Genomic DNA, 26,830 nt, shown 5'->3' on the forward strand with positions numbered 1-26,830 from the left:
GCAACTTTTGTTTTGAAAAAATATTTTCTAAACTAAAAGATAAAAACATTTTCAAGCTAGTCGTGACAACCCAATCAACTATCATCCACACTAAATATGATTGTCTACCACAATAAGTAAAAATCAATTATTTATCTAGTTCTTGCTTACATGAGAGATTAAGCCCGTTAAGTTGAACCCCATATGGCTTATACTTTATTTCAGGCTAAAGGTATGTATGGTTGGAGTAATGAAAACAATCCAATGGAAATGGTAATAAAAATAGGAATAGAATGGAATGCTACTGTAATGATATTTTTTCATATTTTTTTATGGAATAATCTTCTACCAAAATGAAAAAAAAAAAAAAACAAAAAGCCACTTCATTAAAATGTCATACTAACACTTTATAAGAGCAACTACAACGTTCGTTGCAAAAAATATGGCTTGTTGACTTTTTCTAACAGGCAACCAAATATAAAAATGGCTTATCATTGTAGCCGAAAGTTGCTTATTAATTATGAAGGTGAGGCAACGGTGCTTTTTTTATTTTTATTTTTTTTAATTATATATATTATATATAGGAAATGTATCCGTTAGTAAAAAACGGTAATATATTAAAAAAAATTCTTCTATAAATACTCATCTATTTCATTCAATTTCACACCATTTCATATATTTTTCTTCCAAATTATCAATATCACAAAATTTATTTTTTTACCAATGGATTCCCAAAATTTTCCAAATTCTCCAAATACCAACTCCCAAAATCTAAATTTTCAAAATTCATCATTTTCTCCACATATCAATCCCCAAAATCCAAATTTTCAATATTCTCATTTCAATCAAAATTTTCAAAATAGTCCTTCTACTAATCCTCAAAATCCAAATTTTCAATATTATCAATTTAACCAAAGTTTTCCAAATTCTCAAAATTATCCCATGTCCTTTTACCCTTACCAAAATTTTGGCTCTATTGAGACACCCCAACAAGCTCCATTCTTCACACCAATAAATTCACTACCGTATGCATTTCATATGCCTTCCCTACACCAACCCAAAATGGTTTCAAGAAATTATAGGCCAAGTATGGAAAAGTTTAGTATTGATTTGAATCGTGAAACATCATCAACATCTATCTCTGAAACCCAACCCGAACATAGTGTTGAAGGGTTGGAAAATGTAGTTCTACATAATGAAGATGAATCAAGGCATAAATGTAAAGTCAAATGGAGCAAGGAAGCCACTATACTTCTGATAAGTGGATGGCTTAATACATCTAAGGATGCCATTGTGGGGAATGACCAGACTTCTACACATTTCTGGGCTCGAATCGCAGATTACTTCAACACCAACCAAAAAGGTGAGCAAGCAAGGACTGGAAGGCAATGCAAAGACCATTGGAACAAGATGAATCAAAAGGTGGCGCGATTCAATGGATGTTATAAACGAGCAATTAGCACATCACAGTGGTTGGTCTGATGAGCAAATTCTTGAGAATGCACATCAATTGTACAAATCTGAAAATAACAACTCAAATTTTCTGCTTGTGGAGATTGCTAAAGGATGAGCCGAAATGGAATACAATGTACCAACCAAAAGGTGGTAAGAGAACAAAGGTGTCAGATACAGGGGCATTTACTTCTTCTTCCAATGCAGACATCAGTGATGATGAAGTACGTGAAGTGAGCCCTACTGGCCAAAAGGCAGCAAAGAGAACAGGGAAGGAAAAAAAAGACACACATGCTAGATTTATAGAGATTAGTGAACGGAAAGCATCTGCATTGGAGAAATTGGTGGCGATAAAGAAGAAAGAGGCGACGATAAAGGAGAAAGAGGCAGAAGATAATAGGATGACAAAATACATGGATTATCTCATCATGGACACGTCGCATATGACTCGTGAACAAAAGAAAAATCATGAAAACTTGTGTACTTATATTATGAATAATATCCTGAAGTTGTAATTGCTATGTATTTTTATCAACCGCATTATTATGTATTTTATTTTATTTAAATAAATTATCCTTTATGTTAACGGCTATATTTCAACGGCTATATTTCAACGGCTACATTTTAATGACTATATTTTAACGGCTATATGTTAACGGCTATATTTTAACGGCTACATTTCAACGGCTATATTTCAACGGCTACATTTTAACGGCTACATTTTAACGGCTATATTTCAACGGTTATATTTTAACGGCTGCATTTTAATGGCTACATTTCAACGGCTATATTTTAACGGCTATATTTCAACAGCTATATTTTAACGGCTACATTTCAACGGCTACATTTTAATGGCTATATTTTAACGGCTATATTTTAACGGCTATATTTCAACGGCTACATTTTAACGGCTATATTTTAACGACTATATTTTAACGGCTATATTTTAATGGCTATATTTTAACGGCTATATTTCAACGGCTATATTTTAACGGCTACATTTTAACGGCTACATTTCAACGGCTATATTTTAACGGCTATATTTTAACGGCTACATTTTAACGGCTATATTTTAACGGCTATATTTCAACGGCTATATTTTAACGGCTATATTTAAACGGCTACCATGTCTATAAATACCAAATTTCAATATTCCTTTTACTCAACTCTCCATTCAATCCTTCATTTTACTCTTTCATTCATCTTTCATTCCCAAATATCATATACTCTAAGTTCAACAATGGATTCGCCAAATTCTCCGAATCCATACGACAATATGAGTCTAGAGGATATCATAATTGCAGAGTGTACTGACGATCATGATGATCAATATTTCAAAGTGCTCATGGATGGGGGTAGCTCAACAAGACAAGGAAGAAAGAGAGCCCACATTGATAGAGGTCATGTAGAAGGACACCAATGTTTGTTCGATGACTACTTTTCTGATGAACCGGTGTATACAGAATATCAATTTCGAAGAAGATTTAGAATGCGTAGACATGTATTCCTACGCATAGTGCAAGCTCTAGAAAATCATTCAGAGTATTTCCATACGAGGTTTGATGCAGTCGGTAGAAGGGGGCTTTCGCCATTACAAAAGTGCACTGCTGCTATGCGAATGTTAGCATATGGAGCGCCTGTCGATTATGTTGATGAGTATGTTCGAATTGGTGAAACTACTGCTATTGAATGTCTAATCAATTTCGTTCGAGGAGTGAATGATATTTTTGGGACCGAATATTTAAGACGGCCCAATGCTGGGGACATTCGTCGCTTACTTCAAATAGGGGAGGTGCGTGGTTTTCCAGGCATGTTGGGAAGCATTGATTGTATGCACTGGGAATGGAAAAATTGCCCAGTTGCATGGAAAGGACAATTCACGCGAGGTGATCACGGCAGGCCAACAATCATGCTCGAAGCAGTTGCATCACAAGATCTCTGGATATGGCATGCATTTTTTGGTGTTCCGGGATCCAATAATGATCTGAACGTGTTAAATCAATCCCCATTATTCACTGAAATCTTACAAGGGCAAGCTCCAAGAGTTGAGTTTACAATAAATGGCACACAATACAACAAGGGGTACTCTCTAGCAGATGGTATCTATATAGAGTGGGGTACATTTGTTAAAACTATCCCACTACCTCAAGGAGAGAAAAGAAAATTATTTGCTCAATGCCAAGAAGCGGTACGTAAAGATGTTGAGCGAGCATTTGGAGTACTTCAATCTTGTTTTGCTATTGTACGAGGACCAGCACGTTTTTGGCAAAGAGATGTTCTCAAAGATATTATGTATGCATGTATCATATTGCACAATATTATTGTCGAGGATGAAAGAGATGCATATGAGAGTTTGGTTGATTTTAATTATGATGACGACCCTACAAACACCCCAACAGTTGAAGTATTGCATGGACCTATTTCCGAATTCCCGACAATGCTACAAAGAAATGCTGAAATTCGTGATAGAAATATTCATCGCAGTCTTCAAGCAGACTTGGTGGAACACATATGGTCAAAATTTGGAAATCATTTTAATTAGTTTTTTTTTTAATTATGTTATATTGATTAATTACGATTATGTCATTTTATAAGTTTTTTTTAAATTTAGTCTAATTTAAATATCATGTACTATTTATTTATATTAATATATGAATTTAAAAAAGTTAGTATGATAATATTTATAATTATAAAATGATATATTAAATAATAAAATGTGGGGACCATAGTTGGCAATTTTTAGGGTAGCTTGCATTGGAGTATTTTTAAGAAATATGTTATGTGGATGAGAGAGAAAATAAAAAATTATATTTTTTAGTTGATTTAGACATTTTAGGCAATGTTGGGGTAGTTTGCATTGGAGATGCTCTAAAGCAACCAAATAAAGAAATTGAAAAATAAATAGTTCTCATTCTATTTGGAAGAAATACTAAGATAGGGTTTGCTCATGCTGCTGTACAAGGCATAATCATGTTTGGAGGTCCAACCAACGGTGGTTTTAGTTCCATAGTTGTTGTTGATCAAAACTTCAAGAACACTCCATGTGTACACGTTGTTGATAAGCTTATTCAAAAGTGGAAATCTGGGGTCAATCAAGAGACCAGAACAAATAGTCAAGGATTCGTAGATGTCTTGCTTTGTCATGGAAACTATGATCTAACTATAAAACACCATTACAAAATCTTCAGCTACTTTGAGTTTAAGGGTCGGAAAAGATAAACCATTGGAAACCATACATGTAAATATTGATACATGTTGTTATGTTTGGGAAGGGAGATGGAGTAAGGGATGGCAACGGGTAGGGTATGGGTAGAGTATGCATATTCCACGATCTTATCGTATAAAAAAGTTATGCTCATACCCTACCTTATTACCTTATAATTTTTGTGGGTATGGTACTGGTATTACCCTATCGGATATAGGATACCCATAGATAACTCTACCCTAATAAAATTTAAAATAAAATAAAAATTGAAAAAATTCAATATATTATACTTATAAAATTTAATAAAATATAATATAATATACTGAGTATTAAAAATAGTAAATACCAATAAGTCGTTGTTTATACTTATAAAATTCTTAAGAATATAATATAATGTGATAGAGATTGTAAAAGTTAATATGATATATTATATCTATTTATACTTGTAAAGTTAATTAAAATGTAATATAATGTGTAAAAGATCTTAAATACTAATAGGATACATTATATTTAGAATATGTACATATGATATATTAATTGATTTTATAAATTTAGATCATTAAGTATTTAATTTTTAGTGTATAAACTATAATTAAAATTTTAAGTTAATTATTTATAATATATTGTATGACATGTATTTATATTTATAAGATATGCTAATATTTCTACATATCTTTTAATTTATCTTATAAAAATTATTTTTTAAATTTTAAATATATTCATATGAATTTACATATATACATGCAAATAGCTATAAATAAATATACACATAATCGGGTAGGGTGTAATAGGGTTGGGTCCACCTATACCTGTACCCTACCCTATACCTGCATTGGGTGCATGTTTTTGTACCCTCACCTTACCCTAAACCCTAATTTATTGGGTAATACCCTACCCTGATGGATAGGATACTCATGGGTAAACAAATTTTCAAGTAAAATTGTCATCCCTAGATGGAGGGATGGATTAATTAAGAAGGATGGAGAAGAAGAGGGAAGGAGATGAGAGTGACAATCCTTAGAGTTGTTTGGTAAAATAGAAAAGAAAAAAATGAGTAATTTTTTTTATAATTTAAAATAAATAACAATATCAAAAAAATTAGTCATTTTAATTGTTCAAGAATTTTTTTATTTATTTTTTTGTTCTACAATAGTGATTTGTAATATTTAGTTATTCCGATTCCTAGGTACCTTTTCTTTTTACCAAACGAAAATTAGGTAAGAATGGATAACATCATTCCACACCCTTTAATCCATCTCTCCTCTAATCCATCACACCAAACAAAGGGTGAAATATCAATGTACATAATACAACAAATAAAATCTTAATAAAAGCTTTTATCTTCAATTCTATTCAAAAACACAAAATGAAGCACATGCACAACATATCAAAGACAAGTTAAAAGAGAGAGTAAAGAAGACCAAATATGTAATGCTAGTCATAAGATAGAGTAAAGAAGATCAAATATGTATGTTTGAAGAGTTTCTTGCAACAAAAAAACGTGCTTATAGTCGTCAAGATGGCAAAGATTATAAAAAAGCACTTCTAGGCTGAAGGATGAGCAATAGCAAAAGTTCAAAGATAGCTAGTTTGCTATATATACCAAATGTAAGAACCTTTAAAAATATATAGAAGTTTTATTACTTATACATTATTATCAAAAAGCTAATTGCAACATAGAAGAAGCATTATATCAAACACTAGACCTACTTTTCATTGTTGTTAGATTTCAAATTTTCAAGCTAGTTGTTGTTAGGATTGATTAAAATAAAAAGTTTAAATGATATTAGTTACATAAACTAAGTGTAAAATCCTAACAGTTTTACATAATGTAGGTGTGAAATTCGACTTTTTGTTGTAGGCATTTAAAAATTGTAATTTGTTAGGAATGGTGCCCTTTAAAGCATATGTATTGGACTATGTTTAAAGTCACTTTTGAGAAGTGTGACCTGCCTATCTAGTGTTGTGTCGCCTTCTTGTAGGCAACGTGTCACTTGTCTGATCCATACAATATCATTTTTTAAGCTCCAAATGATGTGTTTAAAATCTCTAACCCTATTGGTTACACTTAATGATGGTGTCTACACTATAAAATTGGTCTTTTAGAGTTTTAAAGTATTGATCACATTTTCAAATCTCTCTCTAACCCCCCCCCCCCCCCCCTCTCTCTAACACTCAAAGATCACAAGTTTTCTCCAAAAAATTCATAAATAAAGTGATTGTCTGTGTAACACTCTGCTAATTAGGGTCCATTACAAAGTGTGTTTAAAACCAGTGCTGGACTTGCTAAACAAGTCATTTGGACTAACACGTGTGATTAAGCCACTAAGGGTTTAGGCATTGAAAATTTTGATCAACTCATAAACATTTCCACTAACTTGTAAACATGTTCTTTACATGGGATCCCAAAAACGTTAGTTTAAAAGCTTATTACAAAACTCAGATTACACAACAAGCTGACCTAAGCGGCAAAAGTTGGGTTTAACCCTAGTTCCTCTGAGCATCTCGGCCGTGGTGGTCGAGCGGACTGCATATGTACATACCACTACTAATGCCCTCCGACTCATGGCTAGTTGAGCTTCTCTTTACCTTTACCTGCACCACAAAGCACCTGTGAGCCAAAAGACTCAGCAAGAAAACATAATCAACAGTTCAGTGAATAAAACAACCATCAAACAGTAATAATTGAATCCAGTGCATTCATTAAACCCAATTGGAGACCATAGAGTCACACAAGTGCATGTTGCACTTTCTTTCAAGTTGTTGGCATCCGAGCTAGTCAAGTGCATGTTGCACTCCCAGGGTGGCCCAACCATGGTGGGCTGCACTCCACGTGCATTATGCCAATCTTAGCTTATAAACTAAGCTCCTTATGCCCTTGACTTATAAGTCAAGCCACCACGCACCTCTAACTTATAAGTTGAAGCCTTGGGATTCTCAACTAATAAGGATCTCCTAGAGCCCATCATATTCTCAATTAATAAGTTGATCCCCACTTAACATCCTCATAATACCCTAGTTTATAAACTAAGCTTCACAGTCATAATAGACAGTCACATGTTTCATATAGCATACTTATCAAATAGTCACACAATGCATTATAATACATTCACTCAACAGTCATAAGCATAATCATAATTATGCACGTTACAGCGTACCTAATCATACATTCGCAATATAATTATAATCATGTTCATCACCTTAACTAAGCTCTAATCAAGCATTCACATAACAGGTGCAGTTTTCTTACCTTTTGTAACGCCCTGGGTAGCCAAGACCGCTATAATGTGTGTTTATAAGGGTGTGAGACTTGCTAATCAAGTCATTTATTCAAAGCGTGTCATTAGCTAAAGTGTTATAGGGTTAAAAGACATTTTGGGCCTCAAAAGAAACATTTTATAAATTATAAACAATTTACAGAAGGGGTCCCCAAAAATACAATTTTTGAAAGCTGGTTTACAAAATTCAACAGTTAAGAGTAAACATTAGCCATACTAAGGCAAAATACAAGGTTCTGGTCCTCTCGTCCCTGTAATCTCCTCAACCGTGGCGGCTAAGCGGCCTGACATGTACATTCACCCTGCAGAGCTCTCCGATCAGGGTTGATCAATCTTGCCCTTGCCTTTACCTACACCACGTAGCACCCATGAGCCAAGGCCCAGCAAGAAAACATCATATACAACACAATCAATGATAACAGACATTTAATTCATTAAGCATGTACTCTCATCCAATAATCCACATTAGTACCACTCAGCATATTTTTAGAATCATGGATGCAATCAAACACTTATAACATTCATATCACATAATAGTCAATAAAATATTCAATTCACACAATAACTAGGACTGACACCTTAGGCCGCACCCTCTGTTTAACCCACTGACTCTGGCCCGCTTAAACCGAGCTCAGTGCATAATAAGCTGTCCTCGGATATCAGTGTCCGAGCCGCGCCATTTGCGCAAGTTAACCATGGCACGCTTAGGCCGTTGGTTCACTAATTAGCTTGCATGGCATAATACCATCTATTCAAGCATACACAATAGGGAACCCTTAGTCCCATCACATATACTCAACCAGGTGCAGTTTTCTTACCTTTGGCTTCTAAATGAACTAGTTACGGGCAATACTCCTTGAACGCGATCTGATCCTCGAGCCCTAGCTTAGCACCTAGTCACAACCATAATGAAGAATACCATTAACAATCTTAAATGAGTTTCTAAACCAAGTTCTAGTCCCCGGAACATTGAACTTCACCAAATATGGTAGAAGATTCAATCCCGAGCACCCTAGGTTAAATTCCCAAGCCTAAAATCTCAAAATCGCAAAATCCCTTAAGGGCCCCGGCATAGGCCATCCATGCCGCGGCATGGCCCCAAACAGAGCCCTCCTAAGGCACAAAAACAGGTAAGGGCCGCGGCCCTACATCGAGCATGCTGCGGCCCGCCCCCTTTCCTCAGCACATCTCAGCTTCCAAGGGCCGCGGCTCACCAAGAACTATGTCGCGACTCGACCCTTCAAACCCAGAAAAACCCACCATTTTCAACCTCTAAACCTCAATTTAGGCCATCCCAAAGCTCCCAACTCAAAACCAATTAATAACAACATCATTAGAATGATTTGAACAACACAATTCCACCAAAAATCCAGCCTAACACTCACCAAGATCCTAATTCCAATTTATGAGATTTCAAACCTAAAAACTCAAGACCAGCCATGGAAATACTAAAATTCAACCATCAAACTTTGAATTGAAACTTACCTCAGCTCTAGAATCGTTCCTCCAATAATCCCCTGACCTATCTTCAAAGTTTCAAGCCTCAAACTCCACCTTGACTATCAAAATCACAACTATTAAAAACTCGGCCATTTTTCTTAAAGTTCCTAACCACAGAACGAAAATCAATGCTTACCTTGGCTCTAATTCAGTCCTTGATTGGTTTTTGAGTTAATCCTCTAGCTTATCCCCTTCAATTCCCCGAAATTCTGTTGGTTTCTCTTGAAATTTCAGAATTGTTCTTCTTCTTTAAGAGAGAGAGGAGAGAGAAGGAGAGAAAGGTCGGTTTAATTTCTGTGTCTAGTATTTTCTAAGTCTTTCCAAGCATATCCTTAGGTGATTAAACTAATCCCAAAGATCGGGGTACCAGAAATGTCCCCGAGGGCAAAATATTAAAATTCCCCTGTATTCTCGCTTAAACATCCTATCCTCAAATATATCTCCAATTATTTATTTTCATAACCCGATAGTCTAATTCACTACTCGACACCTACAATACCCCTGACTTGTCCAAAGTCAATTATAATGCCCCGTTGTGACTTTTCCCGCTATCTAGCCCTAGGATCGCCTCGAGTCGCCGGCTGCAGATTTATCCACATAATAATGTGGTTCTCACATATATCTCATATACATATATCATATCATCATATAATATCATCAATTATCATATGCATACTGTTAATCATATAATTATGCTTTTAAATCAATAAAATTCATTCTAATCCAAATTATGCCATCTCAGCACACTAATCAAGGCCCTTAAGCCTTATTAGTGATTTTGGGTCGTTACACCTTTGGTCCGTATGCAGGTTATTAGCGACGACCCTCTGAGTATGACCCCTGATTCAAGCCCTTAGCGAAAACCTAGTCACAATCGCGATAAGGAAGTTCCCATCAATAACAGGTAAATAACAACTTCCAGACCAACTCTCAGCCTCCGGGACATCGAACTCCACTTAACAAGGAAGTAGAATCGATCCTGAGCCCAAATGGTTAAGTTCCCAATCTAAAAATCCCATTTAAGCCAAATTTCCCCTTAAGAGACGCTGCCCCTCACACCCAAGCCGCGGCCCGCCTCTAATTCCAGAGGCTCGGTCTCCCTGGAAACCAACACGTGCCGCGGCGCGCCCTGAGGCGCCGTAGCCCGCCCCTGCCTCCGAGCCCTGCTGGCTCAAAAATCCCTTCGCAAGCCGCGGCTCACCACCACGAACCCAGAAATTTCTGGGTTTTTCTTCAACCGAACCCAACTAAAACCCACCTAACTCCACCCTAACCTTCCAATTCAGTTCCCATAATTATCAAAACCCTTTCCAAAGGCAAAACGCAGCCATATATCATAATAAAACTTATCAAAACCCACAAACTCAACCTTCCAGCTATCTAACATGCATCAACACCATAATTCTAAATTATTCAGCAAAACTAACCATACAATTCCAGTTCAGAATTCTTACCTCAGCTGTGATGAACACTTGAACCTAGCCTCTGCTTTCCCCCAAGCCTAACACCTTGATTTCCCAAGCTTTCCTCTTCAATTTCCCAACAAAACTATTCAAACACCCATGGAGCATAAAGAGAACGAGGAAGAAAGAAAGAGAGCTGCTGAATTCTTTTTCCTTTAGTTTCCTTAGTCTTCTCAGCAATTCCAGCTCACCCAAACACTACACTTAGCCCAAAGATGTCCATTTTTCCCCTTGCCCTTACCCTATTCATCAAGTGTTTACAAGGGCAATTTTTTCCTTTGCTTTAAATCCCGCTATCCACAATTTTGCATCCTATAATTCCCGCCACTTCCAATATTCTCACACGGTTACCAATAAATTCCCATTACCCACTAATTCCCGGTAATGTACTAAATTACTAGAATACCCCTAAGCTCACCCCGAACCGGGTATTAAGACCCTGCTGTGACTTTTCCGCTAACTTGCTCATCGGGACTGCCTCTCGTCGAGTAACCCAAATATATCCACATAATAATGTGGTCTCAATCACACAAGCACATATTCACATTTATACCCCAAACGGGTCAAATTACTATTATACCCTTCTTATAAGAACCAGGCCCGCATACACATATTTAATATCTTTAACATACAAGCATAATTATATTATAATATAATTCACATATTAACTCAACTATTGCCTCCCGACCCCCTAATCCAGGCACTAAGCCATATTAGGAAATTTGGGATGTTACAGTCTGTAACGCTTTACTAATCCAATACAGTTACATCGTGTATTTAAAATAATGCTTAACTCGTTAAGCGAGTCATTTGGACTCAAAAGTGTAATTAAAGGTTGAAATGCTAAAAATTTACTCAAAAGACTTAAACTTTTTCATTGAAACTATAAACAATTTACATGAGATCCCAAAATGTTTAAATAAAATATAACTACAATCATTGTCCTCAAAATAAGTCGACCTAAGCGACAAAATCAGATTTTTACCCTAAGTCCATCAGATATCCCAACCCTAACAGCCGAGTAGGCTGAACATGTATGCGCCGCTGCAAAGCCCTCCGACTCATGGCTAGTCTAACTTCCATTTGCCCTTAGTTGCACCATAGAGCACTCGTGAGCCAAGGCCCAACAAGAAAACTCAACAATGCATAATAAATATCATATTAAACATAAACAGTAATTAACATACTTAACATATTATAAACACGTTCATTTCAAATACATAAATAATTTACACGATATATGTCGAGCAAGGTGCATCACTAGGCCACCGAGCTTACGGCTCATGTCGGGCGAGTGTGAGCGCACTCTCAAAATGGTCTTACCATCACGGCCTACATTCCGCATGATTATAGTCGAATACGGCCAACGCTGGTCAATCATAGAAAAATTCAATACAACCAGCTATAATAAACACAAATATATGATAAGGGTACATAACCATAGCTAAATCTCAAAATATGCGGTCATAACCGTTCACATGTCAATATCGGGACCAATTCCCTACTCTGTGTGCATATACCTATTTTCTTACCTTGAGTCCTATGCTAGAAGAAGAGTGACCTTGAGTGTGATCCTCATTTGAGCCTCTTGGAAACCCTAGTCACAACATTCATTATTTGTTGTCTCAAGTGTTAAACCCTAGCTCTCAGGACCTTTAATTCCACTCAACAAACCAGTGAAATTGTCCCTTGAGCCCCCAAGCGGGTCCCCAAATTAGATCTTAGGAATCCCGGACTAAACTCACAAAAATAAGAAAAATGCCATTTTGGGGCACCTGCGCGCGATCGCACCAGTCCTTGGTCGTAGTCGCACTATCCGAGAATTTAGGGTTTTCTGGGGCACTAGCGCGGTCGCTCTAGATCCTCAGAAAAGTTAATAGCAGCTTAGAAATTCAATTTCCCTCTTGCGATCCCCTGCAATTTTAGACCCCAAATCCAACCCAAAACCCAGAAATTCGACCGCAAACCACACCAAGCTCAGAATTGTGCACTAAAATATGAACAAAACTAAACATACCTCTAATAACATCAACCTCAAACACTCAATTTTAGTTCTAAACCTAAATTACAAAGTTTTTAGGGTCCCAAAACCCCATTTTTCCCAATTCCGAGATTCAAAATAACTTTCATAGTTTCATTCCAAATTCAAATCCCAATTCAACTAATAAACATGTTTCTATACCCATGTACTCATCTAAACATTCTAAGACCATCAAAAATTGAAATTCAAGCTAACCCCCAATTTAACTCAAGAGCACAAAATAGCAAAATGATGAACATAAAAAATGGCTTACCTCTCTGAATTTTCAAAAATCCTAGGTTGCTTGTAGTTTTGGCAGCTCTTAACTCCTTTCCTTAAGCTAAATTCCTTTCTATAATCCTCAAAAATAAAAATAAAACTTGGTCTCTAGCTTTGGGAGAACTTGAGTGAAGTTAAGTTGAAGAAGAGGACGAGATAGAGAGAGAAGGGAAGTAACATGAATTAAGGGAACCTTCAACACTTGGTTTTCTTTTTCTCTAATTATGTGGGTAAATGACCATTTCGCCATTCCCACTAGTTATTCCTTGGGATTTTTTTCAAAAATATACTTTTTTTGTGTTTTTTTTCTTTTTTATGGTCCCTGATTTTTTTTTTCAAAAATATTATCTAAAGTTTTCGGAAATATGTTTTTAAAGTTTTATATTTACAAAAATACGTAGGTCTCTCATAATCTTAATGGCTTGATTTTGGAATCATCTTACATATGTGTCACGGAGTTTAACCAGAATCTTATGTCGCGGGTGTTAAATCAGATGTCTTACTTACATGTCACGAAGTTTAACCGGACTCTTATGTCGCGGGTGTTAAACTGGACATCTCACGTACATGTCATGGAGTTTAACCGAACTCTTATGTCGCGGGTGTTAAACCAGATGTCTTACTTACATGTCACAGAGTTTAACCAGACTCTTATGTCGTAGGTGTTAAATCGGAAGTCTTACTAATAACCGTTGCCAACCGAGCTTACTTACAAGGTCACCAGAGGCGTCCGATGCTTGCTTACTTACTTATTGGGAGCTACCCAGTTCTTACTTACTTGGTACTAGTGGCTAGCCGAATGTCATGATGATAATTGCTTACCTTACTTATGAGTATGTGAACCTCCTTGGGACAAAAATCTTAAGTAACCTTCTAGAACTAGTTTTCAACTGTGTACTTAAGTCTTAAATTAAAAATAGTCATGTCATGTTGTAGTCAAACATTCATAAGTTGTCTTATCAGTTGTCCTTAGCGGATATGCAGGATTCCTGAGTCTAGAAATGAGCTTTCCAGTGCAAATAACACTGTAATGGAATTGATACAGTGACTTGGATTAATTATGACATTTGATTAATTAAGTTTATGTTCTTAAGTTGAGTGATTAGGGGGAACTTAACTTAACTAATTGTCAATACTTTAAAAGCATTTGTTCTTAAATCGTATAGCTTAGACTAAACCCTTGAAATTTATAGCCTTATCACATTATTCAGAAAAACATGCCTACAAATAATGGTGTCGAAAATTTAGAAATAAATTCCCAACTGCATAAAGAGACCACATTCTTAAGCCTAAAGAAAACTTTCATTACCACTTTCTTATTTTCCTTATAAAATAAAAGTATTAAACGCTATCTCCCGATTTATTAAAATTGTAAAGGAAAACGTTATGAAATTAGACTTACCAAGTTTGAAAAATAGATTTTTATTTTACTAATTGTTGATGCTCATAATCTCATCAAGGGGAAATGCAAGGTAGTCACCTGGTCGTACTCCCCCCCCCCCCCCCGATCCGCGAGACCGCCCCGTCTCGCGAGGATGCTCTTCCGCGAGGCCACCAAGTCGCCTCCCACGAGGCCATCAAGTGGCGAGGCCCCCCCTGATCCGCGAGACCGCCCCGTCTCACGAGAATGCCCTTCCGCGAGGCCACCAAGTCGCCTCCCGCGAGGCCATCAAGTGGCGAGGCCCCCCCTGATCCGCGAGACCGCCCCGTCTCGCGAGAATGCTCTTCCGCGAGGCCACCAAGTCGCCTCCCGCGAGGCCCCCCGATCCGCGAGACCACCCCATCTCGCGAGTGCCTTGTTCTGCGAGGCCATCGTAGGGGGCGAGGTACCTTATTTAGCGAGGCCACCCTAGGGGCGAGGTGCCTTGTTCCGCGAGGCCATCCTAGAGGGCGAGGTGCCTTATGTAGCGAGGCCATCGTAGGGAGCGAGATGCCTTGTTCCGCGAGGCCATCCTAGAGGGCGAGGTACCTTATTTAGCGAGGCCACCCTAGGGGCGAGGTGCCTTGTTCCGCGAGGCCATCCTAAAGGGCGAGGTGCCTTATGTAGCGAGGCCATCGTAGGGGGCGAGATGCCTTGTTCCGCGAGGCCATCCTAGAGGGCGAGGTGCCTTATGTAGCGAGGCCACCCTAGGGGCGAGATGCCTTGTTCCGCGAGGCCACCATAGGGCGAGGCGCCCTATTCAGCGAGGCCCTTGGGCCACTCCTACCATGCCCATGCGCGGGGCCAAGGGAGGCTGCGAGGCCACGCAAGGTCCCGCGCGCGCGCGCCCCGGGAGGTCCACCAGCCCGCCATCTTCTCAAGAGGCCGACACACCGTGATTTGATGCGCATGGGCCCAAGACCCCTATTCAACGCCACGGCCAATACGGACACCAAAGATCCCCTTTTTCACACCTCAAAGTCCCTATGCTTAGTGCGAGTCAAATGAGACATATTTGTACGACCAGGTACCAGGTACGGATGCCAGTACCAGTGAGGATCGTGGTCCGTACGTCTACGGCCATAGGTCAGAGCCGACACCACTACCTCCTGCGCCAACACGCTTGCTACCACGCCTCAGGAAGGGGTACAGACAAGTAGTGGAGACATCCTCTTGACACCTGCTCCTGTACGGGATGTACAGCCACAACCTCTGAAGCCACTTCCCTAGTACAGTACGTTTGTACCTCTTGGTCCCCTGGACCACTATGTACCTAAGGCCGTTAGAGCCTACTATAAATTGAATTCCAAGGCCACCTGAAGGGGGGTTGGAAATTTTACTGTAGCAGAGACATTAGTGTGAATGAGATACTGAATTCTCCATTGTTGCTATTCCATTGTTCTTGAGTCATTGTTCAAGTTTTCATAGCTTTCTAATTAGCGATTTCAATTCGATAATTTTTCCAACTTAACTTGGTTGACGAGTTCTCACCGTTAACAATTTGGCGCCGTCTGTGGGAACGTTAGTTTTAAGCTACTGTTCCACCATTATTTCCGACAAGAAGAAGATGCCGAGACGCTCGAAGCGACTAAGGGAGACGCAGGAGGTCGAAGTTCACTTAAACGGAGTCCAGCTGAAGGCCTCCATGAAGGACGCTCCTCCACCCAGGGACGTGGAGCCCCCGAAAGACCCTGAGGTTCAAGGAGGAGACAGGGTGGCCTCATCACCGGCTGCTCCACCTGGGGGGAGTCCTCCCAGAGCACCACCGGTGCACGCTGATGAGTTCCCTCCTCCAAAACCACCGCGGGCACCGAACTCCGGCCGGCAAGACCCGGGCCCTTCTACCCATAGGCCGGACAAACACCCCCGGGTCCACTCCGTGAGCTCGAGTTCAAAGTCCCGATTTTACGAAGAGGAGATACGTGAGCTCCACCGTAAAAACCAAAGGTTAGAAACTACCTTGGAGAACATGCAAGAGGTCCTTAACGGCCTACTGCAGGGTAAATCCAGCATAACCTTGCCCAAGGGAAAGGAGAAAGGCAAGGGTGGGGTGGAGACCACTGTGCCAGTAGATGATGGAAGAACCCGACACTCAACTAGCAACACCCCTCGCACGAAGCAACGTGATCACCCCGAACCGCCTAAGCAGGCCCAAAAGCCAGCGCCGAGAACCACTGCTGCCCCTCGGCGCGAGGATGAGGTCACCTCCAAAAGAACGCCCCCAGACTTGCGGGAGGAGATCAACAGGAAAAGGGCAGGCAAAGGGACCACACCCCCTGAGGCGCCTCGAGAAGGCAAGGGAAAGGCAGGTCTTAGCCCGTCCACTCTAAGAGACTCCCTCAGCAAAAGGAGGCAAGACTTAGACACAGAGATGCGGAGCTTGCGGAGCAAGATTGTCACCGCGTCGGGTGGCCAGGCCTTTGAGGAAGAATTCGACCATGAGTCACCCTTCGTGCGAGAAATTCAGGCAATCCGGCTCCCTGCCAATTTTAAGGAGCCCAACATGACCCCTTACGAAGGGAGCACGGATCCAAAGTACCACTTGGATGCGTTTAACGATCTCATGAAATTGAGGGGGATTGGAAGTGGTGCCAGGTGCCATTGCTTCGCTGTTACTCTGAAAGGACCCGCCTAAAAATGGTTCAAAAGGCTAAGGCCAGGGTCCATCAGGTCCTGGCAGCAGTTCTCTGACGAGTTCCTCCAGCAGCACCATGCCGTGCGGGACTACACGATGCCAGGCACCAGCTTAGCCAACGTGAAGCAAGGGGCAAAGGAGAGCCTAAAAAGCTACATTCACCGGTTCAATATGGAGGCCGCAAAAGTGGGGAGCCTGACGCGCCGGGAGTTAAAAATGGCCATTACTGCTGGGGTACTCCCAGGGAGCAAGTTGTGGGACAACATGCTGAAGAGGGAAGTCACCGACTTGGACGACTTCTATGAAAGAGCACAGAAGTACATCCGTGTGGAGGATGGCCACGCAAACCTGAAGGCCGGAAAGGAGGAGTCCCACGCAAAGCCCCCAATTAACGACGGGCCGAGTATAGCTAAGAAGAAGAGGACGTATGAGGGGTCGAGAGATGACCAGCAGAGGAAAACCAAGCGAGGGGGTGATCATAGGCCAGCGGCCTATACTTACTATACGAACCTCACTGACACCAGGGAGCATATTTACGTCACCAACGAAGATCGAGTGCCCTTCAAGAAGCCCCCACCAATGAGAAAGGATCGGTCCAAGAGGGACCCCAGTAAATACTGCCAATACCACAAAGACATTGGACACACCACGGCGGAGTGTATCCACTTGAAAGAGGAAATTGAGGAGCTCATCCGCCGGGGGCACTTAGGCCGTTATGTCAAGAAAGAAAGGCAAAGGCCAGAAAACGAGCCCAGAGCGCCCCAGGCACAGGAGCGAGCCCCAGAGATACAAGGGGAGGTCCGCACCATTTTTGGAGGCCCAGGATTTGGAGGAGATTCTCGGAAGGGATGAGATAAATATGCAAGGGAGGCTCGACGAAGTCCGCCCCCCTGCGTCATGAGTTTAGAACAGCGACCCCCGAAGAGTTTCAAGGGGGAAAACGACTCAATAACGTTCACTGAGGAAGATGCACGGGGGGTACACTTCCCCCACAATGATCCGCTGGTGCTGACAGTCCAGCTGGCAAATATGCGTGTGCATCGAGTCCTGGTGGACAACGGGAGCTCAGTGGACATCCTATATCGCCCGGCTTTGGAAAAAATGGGACTGGGCATTCGTCACCTAAAGCCTTGCCAGTCGTCACTATACGGATTCACAGGGGATTCCGTGCAACCCCTTGGGATGATTGAATTGACACTTACCATGGGGGAGCAGCCCCGCCAAACCACAATTATGTCTAACTTTGTTGTTGTAGATTGCGCATCAGCTTTCAACGCGGTATTAGGGAGGCCCTCCCTGAGAGAATTGAAAGCCATAACTTCAATATATCACTTAGTTGTCAAGTTCCCGACTCCAGGAGGGATCGCGAGTATGAAAGGAGAACAGAAGGAAGCAAGGGAGTGTTACAACACCTCACTCCGCACGCCTGCAAAGCCACGTGAGCCGATGGCCATGGTGGTACACGAGGCGATAAGCATGCCCACAGGGGGTCCGCAGGAGCTGGACCCTCGGGTCGTGGATGAGGCAAGAGCAGAACCGGTAGAAGAAGTAGAGGAGGCTACAGTGACGGAGGAGCCTTTAAGGAAATTGAAGATAGGGAGAAGCCTACAAGGTGGCGTGAAGGAAGAATTGATAAGATTTTTGAAGGATAATCTGGACGTGTTTGCATGGAGTCATGAAGACATGGTGGGCATAGACCCCAGCGTAATGTGCCACCACCTGAACATCTCCCCAGGAGCAAGGCCCGTCAGGCAGAAGAGGCGGGCGCTCGATCCAACAAGGTACGCAGCGTTAAAGGAAGAGGTTGACAAATTGAAGGCCAACGGGTTCATCCGTGAGTCTTTCTATCCTGTGTGGGTATCAAACCCAGTACTCGTGCCGAAGCCAAACGGGAAGTGGAGGACTTGCGTCGATTTCACGAATTTGAATAAAGCTTGTCCTAAGGACAGCTTCCCACTCCCCAGGATAGATCAGTTAGTAGACGCAACAGCGGGGCATGAGTTACTAAGTTTTATGGACGCCTACTCGGGATACAACCAAATCCCAATGAACCCTGCAGATGAGAAACACACGTCATTCATTACAGACAAAGGGCTCTACTGTTATAAGGTGATGCCCTTCGGGCTCAAAAACGCGGGAGCCACCTATCAAAGGCTGGTGAATAAAATGTTCGCAAATCAGATAGGGAGGAATATGGAAGTGTATGTAGATGACATGCTAGTGAAGACCAAAGTAGCTGCAGAACTCAACAAAGACCTTGGTGAGATGTTTGACACGCTCAGGAAATATCGGATGAAACTAAACCCAGCCAAATGCACTTTCGGGGTATCCTCGGGAAAATTCTTAGGCTTCATGGTCAACTCCAGAGGAATCGAGGCCAACCCCGACAAGATAAAGGCGCTCATAGAAATGAGCCCGCCGAAGAATAAGAAGGAGGTACAATGCCTAACAGGAAGGGTGGCGGCCCTTAACAGGTTCATCTCAAGGTCCACCGACAAGTGCCTCCCATTCTTTGACATCCTCAAAGGGAGCAAAAAGTTCGCTTGGGATGAAAGATGTGAGGAAGCCTTTGCCAGGTTGAAAGAGCACCTGGGGAAGCCGCCCCTGTTAGCAAAGCCAGAGAAGGGCGAGAAGCTGTACCTATACTTGGCGGTGTCGGAGCATGCCATCAGCGCAGCTTTAGTTAAGGGAGAGAAGAAGCAACAACAGCCCGTATACTATATCAGCAAGCGTCTGGTGGACGCAGAGAGCCGGTATCCAGAGATCGAAAAACTGGCCTATGCGCTAGTAGTGGCGTCGAGGAAGTTGAAGCCTTACTTCCATGCGCATACGATTGACGTCTTAACGGATAGTCCTTTGAGACAAGTCTTACATAAGCCAGAGACCTCAGGGAGGCTAATGAAATGGTCGATTGAGCTAAGTCAGTTTGATATTGTCTACACCCCAAGGGCCTCCATCAATGGACAGGTGCTGGCAGATTTCATAGTAGAATTCACCCATCAGCCGAATGAAGGACAGAGTGAAGGAGGGGCGCAGTCTGTTGTGGAGGATGAACTGGGAAATGTAGAGAAGTGGAGTTTGCATGTTGATGGGGCGTCAAATGAAGGAGGATCAGGAGCGGGCATCATGATGACTGGGCTCGAGGGACACAGAATGTACTGCGCAATCCGGTTTGGGTTCGAGGCCTCCAATAATGAGGCGGAGTACGAGGCGCTCTTAGCTGGCCTGCGCCTAGCCCAGGAATTGAAAGTGACGCGCCTCCATATTTTCAGTGACTCGCAATTGGTAGTATGCCAAATAAAGGGGGAGTACCAGGCAAGGGGGCCCAAGATGGCAACATATTTAGAGAAGGTGAAAGGCTACCTGGGGCGAATGGTGGCATATACTATAGAGCAAATCCCCAGAGAAAAGAACACCCATGCCGATGCACTTGCAAAGCTGGCATCCACCAAGGATGGTGACGTCTTGGAATCAATACCCGTGGAGTACTTGCCAAAGCCCAGCATCGGAGGCGTAGATGTGCACATGATCAGCGTCCCAAAGAAATCATGGACCGAGCCAATCAAGAAGTACCTGGAGGAAGGAGTCTTGCCTGCGGATAAAAACGAATCTCGGAGGTTGGTGTACAAGGCCGCGAGGTACGCCTTGGTAGATGGGGTCCTTTACAAAAGAGGATTCTCCATGCCTCTCCTGCGGTGTGTAGAAGGAGAGGAGGCGTTGAAGGTGTTACAAGAGATCCATGAGGGAGAGTGCGGCAACCACGAAAGTGGACCCTCCACGGCTAGGAAGGCCGTAAGACAAGGATACTATTGGCCTTCCATGGAGAAAGACGCGCAGGACTTTGCCACGAAATGTGACAAGTGCCAGAGGCACTCCAATTACCCTCGAAGACCCCCAAGCGAACTGACCAGCATGCCCAGCCCCTGGCCCTTCGTCATCTGGGGGATAGACCTAATCGGCGCTCTTCCTACGGGTAGAGGTGGAGCAAAGTACGCGGTGGTGGCAGTAGATTATTTCACCAAGTGGGTAGAAGCGGAACCCCTTGTGAAAATAACCGCTAAGCACATCACCTCTTTTGTCAACAAATTCATTGTGTGCCGGTATGGGGTACCCTACAAAATTATTTCCGACAATGGTACCCAATTTGAAGGAGGAGCCTTCGATGAATATTGTAAGAAAAGAGGTATAAGGAGGAGCTTCTCCGCAGTGGTACACCCCTAGGCCAATGGGCAAGTGGAGGCCATCAACAGGGTCCTAAAGAAGAACCTAAAGACAAAGCTGGAGAAGATGAAAGGAGCCTGGGCAGATGAGCTACCAAATGTGCTGTGGGCTTACAGAACCACCCCACTCACGACGACTGGGGAGTCCCCATTCTCCTTGGCCTATGGATGCGAGGCTGTGCTCCCAGTCGAAATGCGAGTCATATCCCACAGGGTGCAGGCGTATGAAGACGAAGCCAACCACACAGCCCTGACCGAAAGCTTAGACCTCCTGGAGGAAAAGAGAGAAAAAGCCCAGATGAGGGTGGCAGTATACCAGCAACGCGCCGCAAGATACTACAATTCGAGGGTGCGAGAGAGAACTTTCAGAGTCGGCGACCTGGTGCTGAGAAAGGTGCTCCCAAACACACGAGACCCAGGTGCAGGAGTGCTGGGGGCAAATTGGGAGGGACCCTACCAAGTCGCTCAGTGCATCCCCCCAAACACTTACAAGCTGGCGCGCATGGACGACACCATCGTACCCCGGGCATGGAACGCGGAACACCTGAGGAAGTACTACCAGTAAGACGCCCATGCCCATGGATAAAGGCACAAGTGTAGCACGCTGCCTTGATATGGTAGGAAGAAATCAAAGAGGTTACCTAGATAACCTCCTAAGTAGGCGTGAGCCATTTTATTTTGTTTTATGTGAAAATCACCTATGCACCGTTGCAACTACGTGTATGAAACCATTATGTTACGAATATAATGAATGAAACCACGTATTATAAGTAAAACTGTTAGCCTCTTCGTGTGTTATTTTTTCTTCAATACCAGGGCATCAGCCAAAGTGTCCGCCGAAATAAATTTCACCAAACACTTGGGGGGCAGGACAGGGGGCGATAACACAGCTAGCAAGGGAGGCCTGAAAAGGACCCTCTAACGGAGGGTCTTGGAAAGGACCCCTCGCCCTCCTAAAAAAGAGGCTCCTAAAAAAGACCCTCTGATAAGGGATCTTGAAAAGGGCCCTCAATTAGGAGTAGCCTAAAAACGACCCCCTATGCATCAAGAGGACCCGAGAAGGACCATAGCCCTAAAAAGGACCGTTCAATGGGAGGTCCTAGAAGGACCCCTTATATCGGGGCCCTAGACGAAGTTTCTAAACACAGAAAGTAGTCGAAAGACCTTGTAAGGCCTCCCCTGAGTTTACGAGGATTAGCTACCCTCGTGAACATCAAGGAGGCCAAAAGGCCTTACGAAAGAAAAATATATATATAGTGACAACACTAATAAGTCTAGAGCGGCCACCAAGCCGCCTAGCCAAAAAGGGTCCCAAAAAAGACCCTTGCCGAAATAGTACTATGCAAAAGGACGAGAGGGACGCCTCTCGCAAAGAAATAATAAGCGCGCGCAAGAAAAACCCAAAAGGATAGCTAAGACCCAAGGGGTCAAAATATCCTTACAAAAACCGCCAAGAGGCACCAAAAGAGGTCCCAGTGAACCCTCTCACATGGGATCCAAAGGACCTCCAGCCTGACAAATAAAAGAAGGGAACCAACCAAACCGCGTCATACAGGCATAAAAGGGCCTCAAATGCAGTAGAACAAGAAATAAACAACAACATCACATGTATTCATACATAAAAAAGAAAGGAGTTCTCAAGACAATACAAGGGTTACTAATAGAAAAGTAGCACTAGTAATGACGTTACAAAATAAAAAAAACAAAAAAGGAGCGAAACTAGTTCAAGGCCTCCTGTAGTGGGCACTCCACCAGGCCGCTCGAGCAGCAGCTTGCTCGCCAAAAGAGGAGAAGTCAAAGTTGGGATCCTGCCTCCACACATTGTAAAGAGCCCGGTCTATAGACTTGCGCTCGATTACAGCCTTCTCCGCCTCCAAGGAAGCGACTTTCTCCTGAGCCGACTGTAGTTCAGTCCTAAGGGCCTCAACTTCAGTCCCCTGTCGAACAACCATCTCATGCGACCCGGATGCAGCGGCCTTGGCCTCCTTGAGCTCGCGCTCCAAACATTTAGCCTTGCCCTTCAGCACCTTGATCTTGGCTTTCAGCTGCTCATTCTTCGAGTCCGACTTCGTGTACTTAGTCCGGGCTTTTGACAATTGGACCTTGGTTGCGCTAAGCTCATTTTCGAGCTCCTGAACCTGGACTATGAGGCCGTCCCTCTCAGTGGTAGATGCGGAAAGGATGCCAGTTGAGTCAGCATGTCGAAGAGACACGATATAGACCTGCACAAGAAAACCAATGGCATCAGCAATAAGTAACAAAAAGAAGAACACAGGTGCATCTATGCATAATACTAATCAACGCAAAGTGAAAAGCCTCACCCAGGCCGCAGCACGCCTTAGCATCTCCCCAAGGTCTGATTGAGTCACGTTCCCTAGGCCCCTCCAGTCGGAGACAGGGAGACTCTCAGCTATTGGAACGAAACGCTGCCCATAAACTGAGGCCATCCTGGTCACCCAAGCCTCTGCCCCCACGCTAGGAGCATCTGGTTGGACTGGGACAGACGACCCACTCGCCGAGGCAGGAGGAGGCGCAGCAGAAGAGAAAAATTGAGACTCTGGTGCATCGGCAGGGAGCTTCGCGAGCCCGACGAAATCAGCAGCCGGTATGCCGAGATCATGATGAATCGGAGGGAAGGCATCGCCGCCACCGTGACCAGGAGAGGCGTAGCATCCTGCCGCGGCCTGCGGGCCTAGAGGGTGAAAGGTCGTGTCCTGGTCATGGGAGTCATGAGGAGGATGTCCCCTGGGGGACAGGGGGGCATCCTCCATCTCCACCTCAGCCTCATCTTCGCGCAGTGATGGCCCAGCCGGCGTAGCCACAACCTTCTTAGACCCGGTGATTGACCATAGGAACTTGGGGTTAGAGACCGGAGACAATTGGTGGCGATTGAGATTCGTCATGGTAAATAGGACTGCTGCCTTCTTCAGGGCGGGGTCTGCTGCAATGAGTCTGTTTATCGCCTCCGCCTCCGACCCGATGACCGAGGGATCAGCAAATTGCCCTGCAAGAACCGCACCAATATCAGTACAAGCGAGAGTGCAAAATGGTGAGTTCTAATAAGAAAAAGAAAAACACCTGGATACTTACTAGGTTCAGCGCGAAAGCCTTCACGAACTGAAAGAGGCCCCTGTACCCAGAAAAACTCTTGTTTCCAGGACCCTGGGTTAGACACTGAGCCATCTATCAAGGGAAGCTCACTATTGGCCTTCTGCAAGTAATAGAAGCCCTTGGAATAGTGCACCCCAATAAGGTTGTACAAGGAATGCACCTCTTGCGCCGTCGGGGCGCGTTGCTCATTATCCTTGAACCAAAGAAAGAGGCAACTCAAAGTCAACCAACTGTTGGGCGACAGTTGGAGGGGGGCCAAATCAAAATAGTTGAGAACCGCCACAAAGAACGGGTGTAGAGGAATGGTGCCACCCGCCTTCATAATCTGCTCACTCAAAGCCACAAAGCCCTTCTCAGGGCGGTCGGCCCGGCAGGTCTCCTCAGGAACATGCAGGGCGTACTCTGGAGGAGTTCCGTAGCGCTTCACGATGGTCTTCAGTTTGTTCGAAGACATATGGGACACTAGGCTGGACGCCAGTAGGGGGCGTCGTCTTCTTCCTGGACGGACACCTGTCTGCGTACCTTCGACATATCTGCAAAATCAAAAGAAACATGTGAGGAAGAGGCAGAGCACTTAACCCTCCATTTTCTCTTCCTAGCAAGGGTTTTCCATCGAGGGAGCGATGGCGGAAGCGCTAAGCCAGGATCAACGGAGACTAGGGGCTGAGGAGAGGAGTTAATAGCCCCGTAATCTTCATCAGGCGAAGGGGGAGTGGGAGGTTCTGGCGGGATGTGTCCCTCCATAAACTCTAACTCCCACCGCAATTCAAAAAGAGCCGTCCTAAGACGCTATATGGTCACTAAGGCCCGGGGGTGAGGGTCCTCCGTCTCCCCTCGACACCGAGTCGATTTCGCTCTCTACCACCCAAATTTTATGCCTAAGATCAGCCATGCACTCGAGGTGGCGAATGCGGGCCTGCCTCAAAGAATCATAGTCCTGGTAAGGGCTGCCCTCAGGGGACTCGGGATCTGAAGATAGGTCGATAAACTCAGCCCTCGAGGGTATGTCGGACGGGCCCTCACTGGCCATGAAACCACGTCCCGACAGCAAAAAGGGGGTCACGTTTAAACAAGGGGGATACTACAAAACACAAAGGAACATGCTTAATACCTTTAGGTGCAAACGCCCTAAATGGACTACTACAAGGTATATGTATAACAAGAAAGAGGAGGGGCGCGCGTATGGTCAAAACAAGCTCGGGCTAACGTACCCCATCCCGAGTGTTGTTGGTGTGAATCCGATAAAATAAGTAAATAAACGGGAGAAGAAAAGAAAATATACCTCAAGAAATTGAAAGAACGAAGTCGGAGTCCAAGTAAGGTTGGAAGGCGAAAAGCACCAGAGCGTTGAAAATGCACGTCTGCAAGAATTAATCAGAAGTGTGTGTTAGTCCAAAAATATACACACCAAGGAACTAGCTAAAAAAAAAAAATGATGACGATGAAAAAGTGGAAAAGTGATGAAATAATAGAGAAAGTGTGGTTGTGGGGGATTGAACCCTTTACCTCTTGAAAGGAGCAAGGGTCTAACCACCGCTAAGCCAAGGAGGTAAGATGTAAATATTAAGCCATGCATGAAGGCCTATTTATAGGAACCAAGATGAATAGTCTACAAGAGCACCTTAAGGCCCTCTCCTAGACTAGGGGGGCAAGTGTTGATGCTCATAATCTCATCAAGGGGAAATGCAAGGTAGTCACCTGGGCGTACTCCCCCCCCCCCCGATCCGCGAGACCGCCCCGTCTCGCGAGGATGCTCTTCCGCGAGGCCACCAAGTCGCCTCCCGCAAGGCCATCAAGTGGCGAGGCCCCCCCTGATCCGCGAGACCGCCCCGTCTCACGAGAATGCCCTTCCGCGAAGCCACCAAGTCGCCTCCCGCGAGGCCATCAAGTGGCGAGGCCCCCCCTGATCCGCGAGACCACCCCGTCTCGCGAGAATGCTCTTCCGCGAGGCCACCAAGTCGCCTCCCGCGAGGCCATCGAGTGGCGAGGCCCCCCGATCCGCGAGACCACCCCGTCTCGCGAGTGCCTTGTTCCGCGAGGCCATCGTAGGGGGCGAGGTACCTTATTTAGCAAGGCCACCCTAGGGGCGAGGTGCCTTGTTCCGCGAGGCCATCCTAGAGGGCAAGGTGCCTTATGTAGCGAGGCCATCGTAGGGGGCGAGATGCCTTGTTCCGCGAGGCCATCCTAGAGGGCGAGGTACCTTATTTAGCGAGGCCACCCTAGGGGCGAGGTGCCTTGTTCCGCGAGGCCATCCTAGAGGGCGAGGTG

General features: G+C 43.8%; 2 protein-coding genes across 2 annotated transcripts; both read left to right on the plus strand.

Moving 5' to 3' along the window:
* Nucleotides 1-1,068: 1,068 nt before the first annotated feature.
* LOC133814672 (glutathione S-transferase T3-like) lies at nt 1,069-1,946 on the plus strand. Its single transcript, XM_062247603.1, has 2 exons — nt 1,069-1,342; nt 1,450-1,946. Exons 1-2 carry the CDS (start codon nt 1,069-1,071, stop codon nt 1,944-1,946), a joined length of 771 nt encoding a protein of 256 aa, XP_062103587.1.
* A 725-nt stretch (nt 1,947-2,671) lies between these two features.
* On the plus strand, nt 2,672-3,973 carry LOC133814673 (uncharacterized). The gene has a single exon (XM_062247604.1). The coding sequence runs from the start codon at nt 2,672-2,674 to the stop codon at nt 3,971-3,973; it is 1,302 nt and encodes a 433-aa protein (XP_062103588.1).
* Nucleotides 3,974-26,830: the final 22,857 nt, after the last annotated feature.

This window comes from Humulus lupulus, chromosome 2 (genome assembly GCF_963169125.1).
Source record: "Humulus lupulus chromosome 2, drHumLupu1.1, whole genome shotgun sequence".
In the NCBI taxonomy this organism is placed as follows: Eukaryota; Viridiplantae; Streptophyta; class Magnoliopsida; order Rosales; family Cannabaceae; genus Humulus; species Humulus lupulus.

What these genes read in the sequence shown, in the direction of transcription:
- LOC133814672 (XM_062247603.1), top strand. Translation starts at nt 1,069, where the DNA reads ATGGAAAAGTTTAGTATTGATTTGAATCGTGAAACATCATCAACATCT. An exon ending in CTTCAACACCAACCAAAAAG is followed by an intron (nt 1,343 to 1,449) that starts GTGAGCAAGCAA and finishes AGCACATCACAG; the next exon opens with TGGTTGGTCTGATGAGCAAA.
- LOC133814673 (XM_062247604.1), top strand. Translation starts at nt 2,672, where the DNA reads ATGGATTCGCCAAATTCTCCGAATCCATACGACAATATGAGTCTAGAG.